The sequence below is a fragment of the Trachypithecus francoisi genome, unplaced genomic scaffold (assembly GCF_009764315.1).
Source record: "Trachypithecus francoisi isolate TF-2019V2 unplaced genomic scaffold, Tfra_2.0 Lachesis_group5, whole genome shotgun sequence".
Classification (NCBI taxonomy): domain Eukaryota; kingdom Metazoa; phylum Chordata; class Mammalia; order Primates; family Cercopithecidae; genus Trachypithecus; species Trachypithecus francoisi.
In genome coordinates, this window is record NW_022681470.1 from 144,472,727 (window position 1) to 144,489,663 (window position 16,937).

At 53.9% G+C, this 16,937-nt stretch overlaps 1 protein-coding gene across 15 annotated transcripts in view; it reads left to right on the plus strand.

Annotated features, from left to right (window-relative positions):
- Positions 1-16,937, plus strand: part of PTPRS (protein tyrosine phosphatase receptor type S) — a 140,235-nt gene that overhangs the window by 107,875 nt on the left and 15,423 nt on the right. For 6 of the 15 annotated variants that reach the window (XM_033195656.1, XM_033195659.1, XM_033195657.1 and 3 more), the window contains 7 exons: positions 5,488-5,793; positions 7,404-7,597; positions 7,768-7,794; positions 11,231-11,348; positions 14,431-15,039; positions 15,503-15,600; positions 16,455-16,708. In XM_033195656.1, coding sequence (XP_033051547.1) covers positions 5,488-5,793; positions 7,404-7,597; positions 7,768-7,794; positions 11,231-11,348; positions 14,431-15,039; positions 15,503-15,600; positions 16,455-16,708 — 1,606 coding nt within the window. The remainder of the gene's footprint in view (positions 1-5,487; positions 5,794-7,403; positions 7,598-7,767; positions 7,795-11,230; positions 11,349-14,430; positions 15,040-15,502; positions 15,601-16,454; positions 16,709-16,937) is intronic. The other 9 variants (XM_033195670.1, XM_033195667.1, XM_033195669.1 and 6 more) reach the window with 4 other exon arrangements.

A 16,937-nucleotide genomic window follows, 5' to 3' on the forward strand; every position in this document is an offset into this window, starting at 1 on the left:
GGCACCTTTGGTTGGTGTGGCTGGTCAAGAAATGGGGAAGGGTTCCCTTTGTCTAGTTTTGGAGAAGGGGCCTCTAATGTTTTGCTTTACGTGAGGCCAGAGGGTCTCTCTCGTTGAAGTAAGCTGTTGGGGGGCCCTCTGCAGTCTCTGGCAGCCCAGTGTCTTTGAGGACAGGATTCATCTCTGGGTTCCAGATGCTGGCAGGATAGTGTCCGTAGTAAGTACTCAGTAAACACATGCTCAGCCACCAAGCAAGCTGCTCTGAGGGTGAGGATTTCTAATGCTCTTGCCACAAGCAAGGCCAGTAATCTCTCTGGGCCTCCCTCCAGGAGACATAGATTCTAAACTCATGGGCACTTGGGAGAATGTGGCTCCCGCCATACCCAACCAGCACAAGGCTGAGATCTGAGCTCCCAACCTCAAACCAAGACAGCCTGTGAACCACGGCCAAGTCTGGGTTCCAATCCTGGCTCTGCCACCTCATAAACTTCTTGCCCCTGGGCAGGTAGCTTATTGTTTCTGAGCCTCAGTTTCCTCACCTGTAAAATGGGTTGTACTTCTGGGTTTTTGGCAAGATTGAGAGGTGATATACAAAATAATGAAAAGCTTCCAGGGTGGGGTCTGGTCACAGTCGGTACACAGCCAATGACTGTAGAAAGCCTAACAGACAAAGACTTTGGAATCTGGTTTCCCCACTGTTGACATGGGGTGGCAGGTGGGGACTGAGAGTTCTGACCACCTGAGGGGTTGTGAGAATTAAATGAGATAGTGCATGCATTAAATGAGATAATGCATGCAACGTGGGCTTAGGGTGCTGCACCTGCAGTAGACATGCAGAGAATGAAGCTTATCGTCACTAATGCCCTCAGCACAGCATCTGGCCATAGTAGGCATGCAACACATAGAGACTTACTGATTCATACGCCTTTAACACAGAGTCAGTTCCCTTTAATATGCGGGAACCCTCACTGTAATTTAGCAAAGACCTTAATATACTGCCTGGCACACAGTAGGTGCCCCACTAATGCAGCCGCTGTTTTAATCTACATATGGATTGGCACAGTGCTGGGCACCTAGTTGGCACTCAGTAAATGGAAGCTGTTAGTTTATATCAAGCTTAGCCTAGTGTCAGGCGCACAGTAGGTACTCAAAACATGGGTGGTAACAATTACTGTTCTGCAAACCTCTTGGCACAATGCCTGGCATACAGTAAGTGCTCAATAAGTGGCACTTGCTATAAAGAGGCAGCCTAAGTGTGAGGCACATAGTAGGTGTTCAGATGGGCACTATTATCACTTTGAAAGGGTGTAGGATAGAGCTGGTTACAGTTTTTACTGAAAATATTCACTTATTTGCAAAGCCCTTGGCACAGTGTATGCAAATAGTAGGTGATGAATAAATAAGAAATATTACTATTTTTCTATAAGGTATTTAGTACAATGCCTGGCACACGGTAGATGTTTAATATGCCAGGTGCTATTACAGTTATCCAATAAAGCCCTTAGCACAATGCTTGGCACACAGTAGGTGCTTAAGAAATGAAAATTATTAACATTGCATAAGGTCCTTAGTAGAGTTGCCTAATACATAGTAGGTGCTTAATGTATGGAAACTTACTGTCTTTCAATAAGCCCCAGCACAGTACCTGGCACACAGTAGGTGCTTAATATGTGGTGACAACTACTGTTTTCTGATGAAGTCTTTAACACAGTGCCTGGTGCACAGTAGGGGCTTAATACATGGGGACAATTAACTGTTTTCTGATGAAGCCTTTAATACAGTGCCTGGTGCGCAGTAGGGGCTTATACATGGGGACTATTAACTTTTCTGATAAAGCCCTTAGCACAGTGCCTGGCACACAGTAGGGGCTTAATATGCAGGGACTACTGTTTTCTGAGAGCCTTTAGCACAGTGCCTGGCACATAGTAGGTGCTGCTTAAATGACAACTGCTGTTTTTCTCTTCAGAAAGCTATTACCATACCCAGTCCATGGTAGAGCTCAATAAATGAGACTTGCTGTTGATGGGCTCAGTAGTGGATTTAGTGTGGTGCCAGGTGCACAGTTGGGACTAAACACAGGAGTGCTGTGATCTTTAAGGATTTTGGCACACAGTAGGTGCTCAATATGAGCTATGAAGTCCTGAGCCTGGTACCTGACACCAGTAGGTGTCCAATAAACAGGCACTTTTAGTATTACTTGATAATGCCCTTGACATTCTATCTAGCACGCAGTAGGTGCTCAAGACATGGGCATTATTTTCAAGTGAGGCCAATTGGATGACCCTAGTTGAAGTAAGCCTTTGGGATGGGCTTTAGGTCCCTGGTAGCACAAGTATTCAGTAAATAAATGCTTTTACTATAAGAAAATTTTTACCATATTTTCCGTAAATTATTATGAAGCCCTTGGCACCATGTCTGACCTACAGTAGGTGGCCATAAATAAGTGCATTTGCGGCCGGGCGCGGTGGCTCAAGCCTGTAATCCCAGCACTTTGGGAGGCCGAGACGGGCGGATCACGAGGTCAGGAGATCGAGACCATCCTGGCTAACACGGTGAAACCCCGTCTCTACTGAAAATACAAAAACTAGCTGGGCGAGGTGGCGGGCGCCTGTAGTCCCAGCTACTCGGGAGGCTGAGGCAGGAGAATGGCGTAAACCCGGGAGGCGGAGCTTGCAGTGAGCTGAGATCTGGCCACTGCACTCCAGTCCGGGCGACAGAGCGAGACTCCGCCTCAAAAAAAAAAAAAAGTGCATTTGCTGTTATTGTATGAAGCCCTTAGCATGATGCCTGGCACATGGTAGGTACCTAATGGGGCTCCTATTGCTGTTGCCTGGCACATAGTAAGTGTGACTTAGAGTTTTGTGGTTTTTTGGGGGGAGATGGAGTCTTGCCCTGTTGCTCAGGCTGGATTGCAGTGACACGATCTTGGCTCACTGCAACCTCTGCCTCCTGGGTTCAAGTGATTCTCCTGCCTTAGCCTCCTGAGTAGCTGGGATTACAGGCTCCCGCCACCATGCCCAGCTAGTTTTTTGTATCTTTAGTAGAGATGGGGTTTCACCATATTGACCAGGCTGATCTCGAACTCCTGACTTCGTGATCCACCCACCTCGGCCTCTCAAAGTGCTGGGATTACAGGCGTGAGCCACTGCGCCCAGCCATGATTCTTTTGCTGCTATTCTATGAAGCCCTTGGCACAATGCTTGACACACAGTATAGGTGCCTGATACGTGGAGCTTCTGTTGCTGTTCCCCTTAGCATGATGCGTGGCACGTAGTAGGTATTCAGTAAATAGATGCTCTGTTATTTTGTGAAGCCCTTGGTGCTGGCACATAATAGGTGTCTCAAATGGAGCTTGTTGCCATCCCCCTTGGCACAGTGCCTGGAACATAGTAGGTAGTTAATAAATGGAGCTTCTATTGCTGTTCCCTTTGGCATGGTGCGCAGCACATATAGTAGGTGTTCAGTAAATAAATGTTTTTACTATTTTGTGAAGTCCTTGGTGCTGGCACGTAGTAGGTGCCTAATAAATAGAACTTCTGTTGCTGTTCCCCTTGCCACAGTGCCTGGCACATAGGTGCTCGACATAGATTATTTTGTTATCATTCTGTAAAGCCCTTAGCACAATGCTTAACACATAGTAGGTGCGTAATAATTGGAGCTTCTGTTGCTGCTCCCCTTGGCATGGTGCCCGGCACATAGTAGGTGCTTAATAAATGGAGCTTGTTGCCGCTCCCCTTGGCATGGTGCCTGGCACATAGTAGGTGCTTAATGGAGCTTCTGCTGCTGCTCCCCTTGGCATGGTGGCTGGCACATAGTAGGTGCTTAATAAATGGAGCTTCTGCTGCTGCTCCCCTTGGCATGGTGCCTGGCACATAGTAGGTGCTTAATAAATGGAGCTTGTTGCCGCTCCCCTTGGCATGGAGCCTGGCACATAGTAGGTGTTCAGTAGATGCTTTTACTATTTTGTGAAGCCCTTGGCGCTGGCACATAGTAGGTGCCTAATAGAGCTCTGTTGCTGTTCCCCTTGCCACAGTGCCTGGCACATAGGTGTTCAACGTAGATTATTTTGTTATTCTATGAAGCCCTTAACACAATGCTTGACCCATAGTAGGTGCCTAGTAATTGGAGCTTCTGTTGCCATTCCCCTTGGCATGGTGCCTAGCACACAGTAGGTACTTAATGAATGGAGCTTCTGTTGCCACTCCCCTTGGCATGGCACCTGGAACATAGTAGGTGTTCAATAAATAGATGCTTTTACTATTATTTTGTGAAGCCCTTGGCGCTGGCACATAGTAGGTGCCTAATAGAGCTCTGTTGCTGTTGCCCTTGGCACAGTGCCTGGCACATAGTAGGTGTTTGGCATATAGATTATTTTGCTATCATTCTATGAAGTCCTTAGCACAGTGCCTGACACACAGTAGGTGCCTAATAATTTTGGAGCTTCTCTGGCTATTCCCCTTGGCATGGTGCCTGGCACACAGTAGGTGCTTAATGAATGGAGCTTCTGTTGCCATTCCCCTTGGCATGGTGCCTGGCACATAATAGGTGCCTAGTAAATGGAGCATCTATTGCTATTCCCCTTAGCATGGTGCTTGGCACATAGTAGGTATTCAATAAATAGATGCTTTTACTATTTTCTGAAGCTCTTGATGCTGGCACATAGTAGGTGCCTAATAGAGCTTCTGTTGCCATTCCCCTTGGCACAATGCCTGGCACATAGTAGGTGCCTAATAAATGGAGCTTCTGTTGCTGTTCCCCTTGGCACAGTGCCTGGCACATAGTAGGTGCCTAATAAATGGAGCTTCTGTTGCTGTTCCCCTTGGCACAGTGCCTGGCACATAATAAGCACTTAATAAATGGAGCTTCTATTGCCTTTCCCCTATTGGCACATAGGTGTTCAATAAATAGATGCTTTACTATTATTTTCTGAAGCCCTTGGTGCTGGCACATAGTAGGTACCTAATAAATGGAGCTTCTGTTGCCGTTCCCCTTGGCATGGGGCCTGGCACATAGATGTTCAACAAATAAATGCTTTTACTATTTTCTGAAGCCCGTGGTGCTAGCACATAGTAGGTGCCTAATAAATGGAGCTCCTGTTGCTATTCCCGTTGGCACAATGCCCAGCACATAGTAGGTGCCTAATAAAAAGAGCTTCTATTGCTATTCCCCCATCCAGTTTCTGGCATGGGGACCGTAGCTGTCCAGTGCCTAAGACCTACTGTGCACCACGTAGGTGCAGCCTGGTGAGCACAGGGTTCTTGGCCAGCCCTCCCAGCCCCATCCCACCTGCCCGCCCATCCACCCGCCCATCCCACCTTTGGTTGACACCCGCTTCTTTTGGGTTCGACTTCTCTTTGGTTTGGTTCTGTTTTGTTTGTTATCATCTTCTTTTTTATTTTCTCTTTCCCATCTTTTGTTTCCCCGCCCCCCTCCCCACCCATCCCACCTCCCTTCCCCACCCCCCTACGTTCTCCCCCCCTCCAATAGAACCGTCAGCCCCCCCACAAGACGTTAAATGTGTCAGCGTGCGCTCCACGGCCATTTTGGTAAGTTGGCGCCCGCCGCCGCCGGAAACGCACAACGGGGCCCTGGTGGGCTACAGCGTCCGCTACCGACCGCTGGGCTCAGAGGACCCGGAACCCAAGGAGGTGAACGGCATCCCCCCGACCACCACTCAGATCCTGCTGGAGGCCTTGGAGAAGTGGACCCAGTACCGCATCACGACTGTCGCTCACACAGAGGTGGGACCAGGGCCCGAGAGCTCGCCCGTGGTCGTCCGCACCGACGAGGATGGTAAGTACCTGCCCCAGGCCCGGGACCCCCCGCAGGCCCCAGCCCGGCCCCCCGCCTCGAAGCCTTCCATCTGGAAACCTGGGCTGGTGGTCAAAGGGCAGAAGCCTCACTCGGAGGAAGCCGGGAAGCAAGCAGCCTCCCCAAGAAACCCGGGGCTCCTTGACCTTGGAATTGGCGATTCTAGACGTGGGCAGACTTAGCTCTGCAGCATCTGCTCCCAGAGCCTTGAGCCTGGACAGTTTCGCTGGCTGCCCTCTATTTTGGTGGAACAGTGGAAACCTTTGGAAATGGGGTGGAGGAAGCAGCAAACAGCACCTGCAACAACCATGGTTAACCAGCTCCCCGGGTGGATAGAGACCAGTTTGTGTAGCATTGGCCAGTTTCCGTGGTGTAAATGTTCCCGTCCTGGCCCATTTCAAGTCAGCAAGTTTGAAGCTGGAAAGCAAGGCAGTGGTCCTAGCTTGGACTCACATGGTCGAAGCCTAGATCATGGAGAGAAATGACAGACACCTTTCCCAATAAAATTGCAACTTCTCAGCCAAGCACAGTGGCTCATGCCTGTAACCCCAGCACTCTGAGATGCCAAGGCAGGAGGATCATGAGTCTTGGAGTTTGAGACCAGCCTAGGCAACATAGTGAGACCCCGTTCCTCCAAAAACAAATTTTTAAAACATAGCCAAGCACGGTGGCATGCACCTGTAGTCCCAGCTACTCAAGAAGCTGAGGTGGGGGGACTGCTGAGCATAGCAGTTCGAGGCTGCAGTGAGCTGTGATCATACCCCTCCACTCCTGCCTGGGTGACAGAGTGAGACCCCATCTCTACAAAAAATATTAGCTGGGTATGGTGGCACAGGCTTGTAATTGTAGCTGCTTGGGAGGCTGAGGTGAGAGGATCGCTTAAGCCCAGGAGTTCAAGGCTGCAGTGAGCTGTGATCCTGCCAGTGCATTCCAGCCTAGGTGACAGAGTAAGAGAACCTGTCTCAAAGAACTGCAGCCTCTTGGTCCTGGGAACCTGGTTTTTTTTCTGAGTCATTTGCCTGAAACTTTCGTTGGACAGCCCCATTATGTCCTAAGCCCAGAAAAGAAATGAAGCAGCTCTTCTTTATGCCAAACCCTGGGGTGGCTGAAAAAGATCCTGAGTGCCAAGTGGGCCACCTGCCTGCTTGGGTATTTAGGAGCATACAGCTGGACTGCCTGGTGCAAATCCTGGCTTTGCCTCTTGCTAAGACTGTGATCACAGAATCAAATCTCTGGGATTGAGTTTCCCCAAATGTAAAATGAGAGTGGCAGGACACCCAATCTTGCAGGGTTATGATGAGGATGGAAGCAGTGTAGGGTGAAGAAGAGGGTGTCTGGAGGCCCTGGGAAGGTGGTTTAGACTCTGGGGGGCAGCCTGGGTCCATGGGGCGCACCCTCAGGGGCCCCTCCCAGGGCTGTGGGGGGTATGAAGGAGGCCATGTCCTCCCGCCCAGTGGTGAGCGCTAAGAGCGCCCAGTTATTCACCGGCAGCCACTCGGCATCCTGGAATCGGACAGTGGCACTGCCCGGGGCAGGGCCGGGCGCCCTGGTAACGGTCCCGCCCGCCCCTCCCCTCCCCTCCCGCCCGCCAGTGCCCAGCGCGCCGCCGCGGAAGGTGGAGGCGGAGGCGCTCAACGCCACGGCCATCCGCGTGCTGTGGCGCTCGCCCGCGCCCGGCCGGCAGCACGGCCAGATCCGCGGCTACCAGGTCCACTACGTGCGCATGGAGGGCGCCGAGGCCCGCGGGCCGCCGCGCATCAAGGACGTCATGTTGGCCGATGCCCAGGTGGGCGGGGGGCCGGGGACGGGCCGGGGACGGGCTCCGGGCGGGGGCGGGCCCCTGCGCTCCCCCGCGCTCCCCCCACCTTGGCTTCTCTTTCTCCATCTCTCTCTCCATCTCTGGCCTCCCCCGCTCACCTCCCTCCTCTCTCCCCTGCCGCCTCCTCCCGCGCTCAGTGGGAGACGGATGACACGGCCGAATATGTAAGTAGCGCGCTTGGCCACCCACCCACTACTGTGCGCTTCCCGCGGGCCGTGCTGTGCTGTGACTCCTGCTCGCCCCTTATTATCAGTAGTAAAAGGGTCTCCTCCTCTGGGCCCTCCCGTGCGCCCTTCGGGCCCCCATTACCTCTTGGAGCGCCCAGCCTTGGTGTTTGCCCCAGGGAAATGGGATACTCTGACCACCGTGCACCCCAGGGTGCAGACCCAAGGGGTGGCTTGAGCACCAGGACCTGAGGGTCATCCCTGAAACCCTCTCACCCTGATGGCTTCTGCCGTTGGTGGGGATCAGGCCTCCTGGGTCCTTCCCCTGCCCTTAGTCATTCCTCCTGTGAGTATGTCTCCTCTCCTGTTAGACCCAGCCCCAGCCTTTAATGTCACTCATTTCAGCCCTATCTGACCTGGAAATGCCTCTCTCTGGACATACTGTCCTCTTCATTCTGGCCCCCAGGTGATGAGAGGTTGTCAGCAGGGCCAGAGTGGGGAAGGATGTCTATGATACCCTGGTTACAACCCCACAATGCTTTAAACCAGAGAGGAATTGCTGTGTGACTTTGGGCAAGTTGCTGCCTCTCTCTGGGCTATCTCCCTGCCCCTAAAACGAGAGCACCAGCCTCTGCTGAGAACCCCAAGTCTGATATTAAATTGGCACTGGTCCTTTGGCCGGGCATGGTAGCTCATGCCTGTAATCCCAGCACTTTGGGAGGTCGAGGCAGGTAGATCACCTGAGGTCAGGAGTTCAAGACCAGCTGGGCCAACAGGGCAAAACCCCATCTCTACTAATAATAGAAAACATTAGCCTGATGTGGTGGTGGGTGCCTGTAATTCCAGCTACTCAGGAGGCTGAGGCAGGAGAATCATTTGAACCCGGGAGGCGGAGATTGCAGTGAGCCAAAATGGCGCCACTGCAGTCCGGCCTGGTCAACAGGGGGAGATCCTGCCTTTTTTTTTTTTTTTGAGGTGGAGTCTCACTCTATTGCCCATGCTGGAGTGCAGCAGCGCCATCTCGGCTCACTGCAACCTCCACCTCCTGGGTTCAAGCTGCCCTCCTGCCTCAGCCTCCCAAGTAGCTGGGATTACAGGCACGAGCCACTGGGCCTGGCTGACCCTGTCTCTAATAACCAAACAGGCACTGGTCCCACATGCTCCGATGCCTCCCATGTCTCACCCACACTGGATCTAGAGGGAATGTTCCTACCTGGGCTCCAGCCCTGCTCTTCCCACAGAGACCCTGGGAGGGATGGACTGTGAGGCTCAGGGGCAGGAGACCCTGTTTGTGCATCCCCATCACCCCTCCTTGTCCCCCTGGCCTGGGTCCGCCCTGCAGTTCCCAGGCATGCCGGCCTGTGCTAAGGGGGTTGTGTGCTTGCAGACACGGGAACACACGATGCTGTGAGCATGTACGCAGGTGTTATACAAGTCCGTGTGCCCAGGAGTGTTCTGTGCTGTCATTCATTGGACGAGTAGTCATTTATTGAGCACCTACTATATGCTAGATGCCGAGGATGTGGTAGTGACAAGAGCCCCTCCTCCCTAACAGTCATACTCTAGTGAGAGGGATGTTAAATCAGAACAAAACATACATCGGCCGGGCACAGTGGCTCACGCCTGTAATCCCAGCACTTCAGGAGGCTGAGGCGGGCAGATCAGCTGAGGTCAGGAGTTCGAGACCAGCCTGACCAACATGGTAAAACCCTGTCTCTACTAAAAATGCAAAATTAGCCAGGCGTGGTGGCACGTGCCTGTAATCCCAGCTACTTGGGAGCCTGAAGCAGGATAATTGCTTGAACCGAGGAGGCAGAGATTGCAGTGAGCCAAGACCATGCCATTGCACTCCAGCCTGGGCAACAAGAGCAAAATTCTATCTCAAAAAACAAAAACAAACAAAAAATGGTTATAGCTGTGGTGGGGATGGAGTTTAGACGGTGAGATAAATGTTTAAAAATCAGCTCTCAGCCAGTCACAGTGGCTCATGCCTGTAATCCCAGCACTTTGGGAGGCAGAGGCAGGTGGGAATTTAAGACCAGCCTGGGCAATATGACAAGATCCCATCTCTACAAAAAATATAATCATTAGCCAGGCGTGTGGTGGTGCACGTCTGTATTCCCAGCTACTTGGGAGGCTGAGGCGGGAGGATCGCTTGCACCCAGGAGGTCGAGGCTGTAGTGAGCTATGATTACACACTGCACTCCAGCCTGGGCCACAGAGTGAGACCCTGTCTCAGTAAGAGAGAAAAGTAAAAATCAACTCTCTGGGTGGGCAGAAGGGGGCAGTCCTATTTTGTAGCATTTGACCATTTCTGTGGTGTAAATACTTCCCACCATGTCAATTTCAAGCTACCTGGGAGGTGCGTAGCTCATCATCTTGTATTTCTACTCTACAGATGCAATAGATGAGATGATCTCAAAGCAGTAACCATACAGATACCCAAAGAGATAACAGAAACCATATTGCAATAACTAGAAAGGGTGGGTTTGCTGTATTTATTGCTTTTGCTTTCAGTATAACTTAGTTGATTGTAAGTTTACACAGTTTGTTTATTTTTGAGACAGAGTCTCGCTCTGTCACCCAGACTAGAGTACAGTGGCACCATGTTGGCTCACTGCAATCTCCAATTCCTGGGTTCAAATGATCCTCCTGCCTCAGCCACCTGAGTAGCTGGGACTACAGGCATGGGCCACCACGCCTGGCTTTTTTTTTTTTTTTTTTGGTATTTTTAGTAGAGATGAGGTTTCACCATGTCGGCTAGGCTGGTCTCAAACTCCTAACCTCAAGTGATCCTCCTGCCTTGGCCTCCCAAAGTGCTGGAATTACAGGCATCAGCCACTGCACACGGCCTTATACAGTTTAATTTTTAATAACAGCTCTGTTTCATAAGTGGCTCACAAAATTCCTGAAAATTTAACCAGTTGGTACAGGATACCTCCAGCACACCAGTGGGTGTAGAGGCAGAGGGGAAGGCCAGTGCCAATGGGCCTGAGGCAGGCTGTGCCTGGTGCATTGGAGGAACAGCAAGGAGAACCCTTTGTGGGCCACAGGGAAGACTTGGGCTTTGACCCCAAAAGGGGTGGGAGCCATGGAGGGCTGTGGGGAGAGCAGGGACAGGCCCTGACTCCAGTGCTCACAGGTGCCCTCTGGCTGCTGTGGGGAGGACAGACTGTCAGGGGCGATGGCGGGAGTGAGGGGAACAGAGCAGAGAGGACCCAGTTGGTCCTGGCAAGCGACAGTGGGCTGGGTTGTTGCATGTACCCTCTGAGCATGGCCATGCCACATGTCTTGGTCTCTGCATGAGCTTGTGTGCACGTCTCCGCCCATGATTCGGGCCCTGCATCCTCCTTGCTTGATCTCAGCACAGGGAGTGGGGGTGGGCAGGGCTGCTCCCAGCCCCAGCCATGGTGCTGACCCCTCGCCCTGCCCGCAGGAGATGGTCATCACAAACCTGCAGCCTGAGACCGCGTACTCCATCACGGTAGCCGCCTACACCATGAAGGGCGATGGCGCTCGCAGCAAACCCAAGGTGGTTGTGACCAAGGGTGCAGGTATGCGACCCACCCACCCCCCACCCACGGCCCCTTTGCCCCCACTGGCACCAGAGCACGCATCCAGAGTCCTTGAGCTCCCAAGGGCAGGCAGAGGGTGCACCAGGCAGCAGGAACAGTGAGACAGGTGTGAGGGCTGCTCAGGCGGGTGTCCAGGGCCCAGCGTGGCCCCCCGCCCCCACCTCCTTTGTCACTTACTTCCTGTCCCCCACCAGACAGAAACAGTTAACAGCCACCTCTGCCCCCTTTGCCCTCTCAGCCTTTACCTGGGCTGTTCCCTCTGCCAGAATACCCCTTCTCCTGCTGGTTGGCTCCTCCTCTGCCTTTAGGTCTCAGCTCAAGATACACCTCCCTTAGAAAGTCTTCCTTGATTGCCTCATCCTTGATGATCATCATCCTTGATGATCCTTCCTTGAGGATCAAGATTGATGATCCTCAATCTTGATCCTTCTGGGCCCCCTCGTCCCCTGTGCTTCCGCCTTCCGGGCTCTGATCGCCCTGGTTTGTGGTTATTTCAGGATGGTACACCTGTCTTCCCCCACTGCACCAGGAAGCCACCTTTCTGTTGGTGGCCCTGACTCAGTTTCCCCTTCTAGCTCCTCCATTGTCCCTTCAATCACCCCCAAGGGGCTGGCTTTTTTTTCCAGCCAAAATGGAGCTGAATTGAGAAAAAGAGACTGCTGTGAAGATGTGAGGGGAGGGTACATCGGGCAGAGGGCACGGCCCAGAGAAAGACTCGGGGAGTGGAGCGGACGGAACAAGCTCTGGGTTTTTAGGAGCAATCAGCGGGCTTCTGTGGCCTCCATCCCAGTCCCCACACCTATCCTCTCCTTGGGGACCCTTGTAGCCACACCACTGACTGTGTACCCCACCTTTCAGGCCTCCCAGCTGGACACAGTGCCTGTCCTTGTCCACGCTATTCCCTTCGCCAACCTTGTCTGCATCCTCCAGTATCTAGCTCTAATGCTACCTCCTCCAGGCAGCCTCCCGTGACCTCTCCCTCCCTTCTTTTAGCCAGCAGGGCATTTCCCTCCTCTCTCAGGGACATTGTATTAGAGCTGTGTTTGCTAAGCAGAACCCACTGCATACACTGCTCTCCCCACCACCCTGGGTATTCATAGCAGTCCGTTAAAGGCCCTGATAAGTCCTGCAATAGAGAAGTCCATTTTCATGTATACAGCCCAGCTTTCCCCCTTCTTTGCCTGACCCCGTAACCTGTCTCGGCACGAGCAGGGGCGGGATTTCGGATGTCTTTATGTCCCATGGGTATTGGGCAGGTGCCTGAGCAAGGGCCCAATAAACAAGGCAGGAGATGGCTGCCTTATTAATGGAAGGAGGAGGACCTGCTGCAGCACATATCAATATTTTCCTTTACTGGGTCTCTGAGTCCTCACTTCCTCACTGTGCCTTACGTGCCACTAGCCCAGTGCCAGCTCTGCACCTTTACATGGGCCATTCCCTCTTCCTGGAGCACGATTCCCCCAGATCTTCTCGTGGTTCCCCTCTTTCTTCCTTCAACTCTTTGTTCTTTTTTTTTTTTTTTTTTTTTTTTGAGGCGGAGTCTCGCTCTGTCGCCCGGACTGGAGTGCAGTGGCCGGATCTCAGCTCACTGCAAGCTCCGCCTCCGGGTTCACACCATTCTCCTGCCTCAGCCTCCCGAGTAGCTGGGACTACAGGCGCCCGCCACCTCGCCGGCTAGATTTTGTATTTTTAGTAGAGACGGGGTTTCACCGTGTTAGCCAGGATGGTCTCGATCTCCTGACCTCGTGATCCGCCCGTCTCGGCCTCCCAAAGTGCTGGGATTACAGGCTTGAGCCACCGCGCCCGGCCCAACTCTTTGTTTCTTAAGTGAGGCTTTCTTGAGACCTTTTTTTATTTTACTTTTTATTTTATTTTTATTTATTTATTTTTTTGAGACGGAGTCTTGCTCTGTCGCCCGGGCTGGAGTGCAGTGGCCGGATCTCAGCTCACTGCAAGCTCCGCCTCCGGGTTTACGCCATTCTCCTGCCTCAGCCTCCCGAGTAGCTGGGACTACAGGCACCCGCCACCTCGCCCGGCTAGCTTTTTGTATTTTTTAGTAGAGACGGGGTTTCATCATGTTAGCCAGGATGGTCTCGATCTCCTGATCTCGTGATCCACCCGTCTCGGCCTCCCAAAGTGCTGGGATTACAGGCTTGAGCCACCGCGCCCGGCCCTTTTTTTTAATTTTTAAGACAGAGTCTTGCTGTGTCACCCAGGCTGGAGTGCAGTGATGCGATCTCGGCTCCGTGCAACCTCCACCTCCCGGGTTCAAGTGATTCTCCTGCCTCAGCCTCCTGAGTAGCTGAGATTACAGGCGTGCACCACCATACCCAGCTAATTTTTGTATTTTTAGTAGAGACCAGGTTTCACCATGTTGGCCAGGCTGGTCTCAAACTCCTGACCTGAAATGACCTGCCCATCTCACCCTCCCAAAGTGCTGGGATTACTGACAGACATGAGCCACTGCACCCAGCCTTGAGATCCACTTTTAAAAAATCACAACCCCAGGCTGGACGCGGTGGCTCATGCCTGTAATCCCAGGACTTTGGGAGGCTGAGGCAGGTGGATTACCTGAGGTCAGGAGTTCAAGACCAGCCTGGCCAATATGGCGAAGCCCCGTCTCTACTAAAAATACAAAATTACCCGGGTATGGTGGTGCATGCCTGTAATCCCAGCTGCTCAGGAGGCTGAGGCAGGAGAATGCTGAATCCAGGAGGCGGAGCTTGTAGTGAGCCAAGATGGGGCTACTGCACTTCAGCCTGGGAGAGAGAGCAAGATTCTGTCTCAAATAAATAAATAAATAAATAACCCCAGCTGGGTGCAGTGGCCTATAATCCTAGCACTCTGGGAGGCCAAGGCAGGAAGCTCACTTGAGCCCAGGAGTTGGAGGCTGCAGTGAACCGTGATCTCACCACTGCACTCCAGGCTGGGTGACAGAACAAGACCCCCAACCCAAAAAAAACTTATATTAAAGGAAAAGAATTAAAAATACAACCCCACCTTGTGCCCCTGGGCCGACGGATGGTGCTGGGACCCTGACACCTGCCCTCTATCCCCGCAGTGCTGGGCCGCCCAACCCTGTCGGTGCAGCAGACCCCTGAGGGCAGCCTCCTAGCACGCTGGGAGCCCCCGGCCGGCACTGCGGAGGACCAGGTGCTGGGCTACCGTCTGCAGTTTGGCCGCGAGGACTCAACGCCCCTGGCCACCCTGGAGTTCCCGCCCTCCGAGGACCGCTACACGGCGTCAGGCGTACACAAGGGGGCCACGTATGTGTTCCGGCTGGCGGCCCGGAGCCGCGGTGGCCTGGGCGAGGAGGCGGCCGAGGTCCTGAGCATCCCAGAGGACACGCCCCGTGGCCACCCGCAGATCCTGGAGGCGGCCGGCAACGCCTCGGCCGGGACCGTCCTTCTCCGCTGGCTGCCACCCGTGCCCGCCGAGCGCAACGGGGCCATCGTCAAGTACACGGTGGCCGTGCGGGAGGCCGGAGCCCTGGGCCCTGCCCGAGAGACAGAGCTGCCGGCGGCGGCTGAGCCGGGCGCGGAGAACGCGCTCACGCTGCAGGGCCTGAAGCCCGACACGGCCTATGACCTCCAAGTGCGAGCCCACACGCGCCGGGGCCCTGGCCCCTTCAGCCCCCCCGTCCGCTACCGGACGTTCCTGCGGGACCAAGGTAGGCGCGCGGCGACCCCTGCACCAGAGCCGGACTGGGCCTCGCGCCCACCCCCACCCCAGCCCCCTCCCTCTCCCCTGCCCAGGTAAGTGGTCACTTTTCTGCTTCCTCGTGGTCACTCAAGGCAAGTCCGGACCCCGAGGCTCCGGCGTTGGCAAAGGTGGGACGTGCCTCGGTGGCACCACCGCCCCCCACCGCCCCCCCCTCGCTCCCCTCCCCCCTCTTCCTCCTCCTCCACCTTCTCTCTGCAGCTTCTGCAGCCGCGCCGTCTCCCGAAGCAGGGACTTGGGACAGGACAGGGCAGGGCCGGGCCAGGGCCAGGCAGGAAGGCCGTGGGCATGGGCACAGCGGACGACAGGGAGCGCCTGGGCCGCCCCACCCCACCCCGCTTCACGCCGCCCAGTGCCAGGCACTCACGGGGCCTCTCTTCTGCTCTCTCCCTGCTCGGCCACCTCCCTGGCAGTCTCGCCCAAGAACTTCAAGGTGAAAATGATCATGAAGACATCGGTTCTGCTCAGCTGGGAGTTCCCGGACAACTACAACTCGCCCACGCCGTACAAGGTGCGACTGCCCAGCCAGCAGACAGATAGGCAGGCAGGGTCAGGGATTGTAGTTCGGCAGGGGTTAAGGCTCAGTTTGGAGTTGGTGTGAAGTCAGGGATCAGGGCTCAGTCAGAGATGGGCCTCAGCTAGGATTGAGGCTTAGTCAATACTGGGAATCAGACTTGGGGCCCAGCTGGAATTGAGGTCAGTTGGGATTGGGGTTCAGTCAATATTGGGCATCAGTGTTGGGCTCAACCTTGGATTGTGACTTAGCTGGGACTGAGGTTCAGTCTGGGATTAAGATTTAGTCCATATTGGAAATCAGAGTTGGGGCTCAGCCTTAGATCATGGCTCAGCTGGGACTGAAGCATAGTCAAGATTGGGACTCAGGGTTGGTACTTAGCCTGAGGTCGGAGTTTAGTCTGGAGTTGTTGCCAAGTTTGGGATCGGAGGTCAGCCTGGGATTGAGATTCAGTCTGAGATCAGGAATTGGCCTAGGATCAGACCTCAGAGGTAGGTTTCCACCTATGGTCAGGGCTCAGCTGGAATTCAGGATTAGTCTGGGTTCAGGGTTCAGTGGGATTGGGGCTCAGTCAGGACTGGGGATTCAGTGTGGGATCAGGGCTCAGTCAAAGTGGTTTTCCACCTAGGGTCAGAGCTCAGCTGGAATTTAGGCACAATCTGGGGTCAGGGTTCAGTGAGTTGGGGCTCAGTCAGAGTTGGGGACTCAGTCAATGTTGGATTTCTGCCTAGGGTCAGGGTTCAGTGGGATCAGAGCTCAGTCAGGGTGGGGAACTCAGCCTGGAGCTGGGGCTCAATCCACAGGCAGGTGTTGAGCCCACCAGACCCTGCTGAGCTAGCCCTGGTCCACAGATCCAGTACAACGGGCTCACACTGGATGTGGATGGCCGCACCACCAAGAAGCTCATCACACACCTCAAGCCCCACACCTTCTATAACTTTGTGCTGACCAATCGCGGCAGCAGCCTGGGCGGCCTCCAGCAGACAGTCACTGCCTGGACCGCCTTCAACCTGCTCAACGGCAAGCCCAGCGTTGCCCCCAAGCCCGACGCCGACGGCTTCATCATGGTGTATCTTCCTGACGGCCAGAGCCCCGTGCCTGTCCAGTATGCTAACCCCCATACTCTGGGTTCCTTGTCACCCCCATCAGCCTGCTATGTGGGGCAAGACATGTGCCCTCTCTGTGCCTCAGTTTCCTTGTCTATGAAACACAGACCCTATCAGCCCCAGTTCATGGGGTCGTCCAAGATTCAGTGCTTCCCATGGGCCATTGTCACTAAATGTGCCCTGTGTCTGCTCTTCCATCATTTCCTGATACCCTATATTCCTGACCCT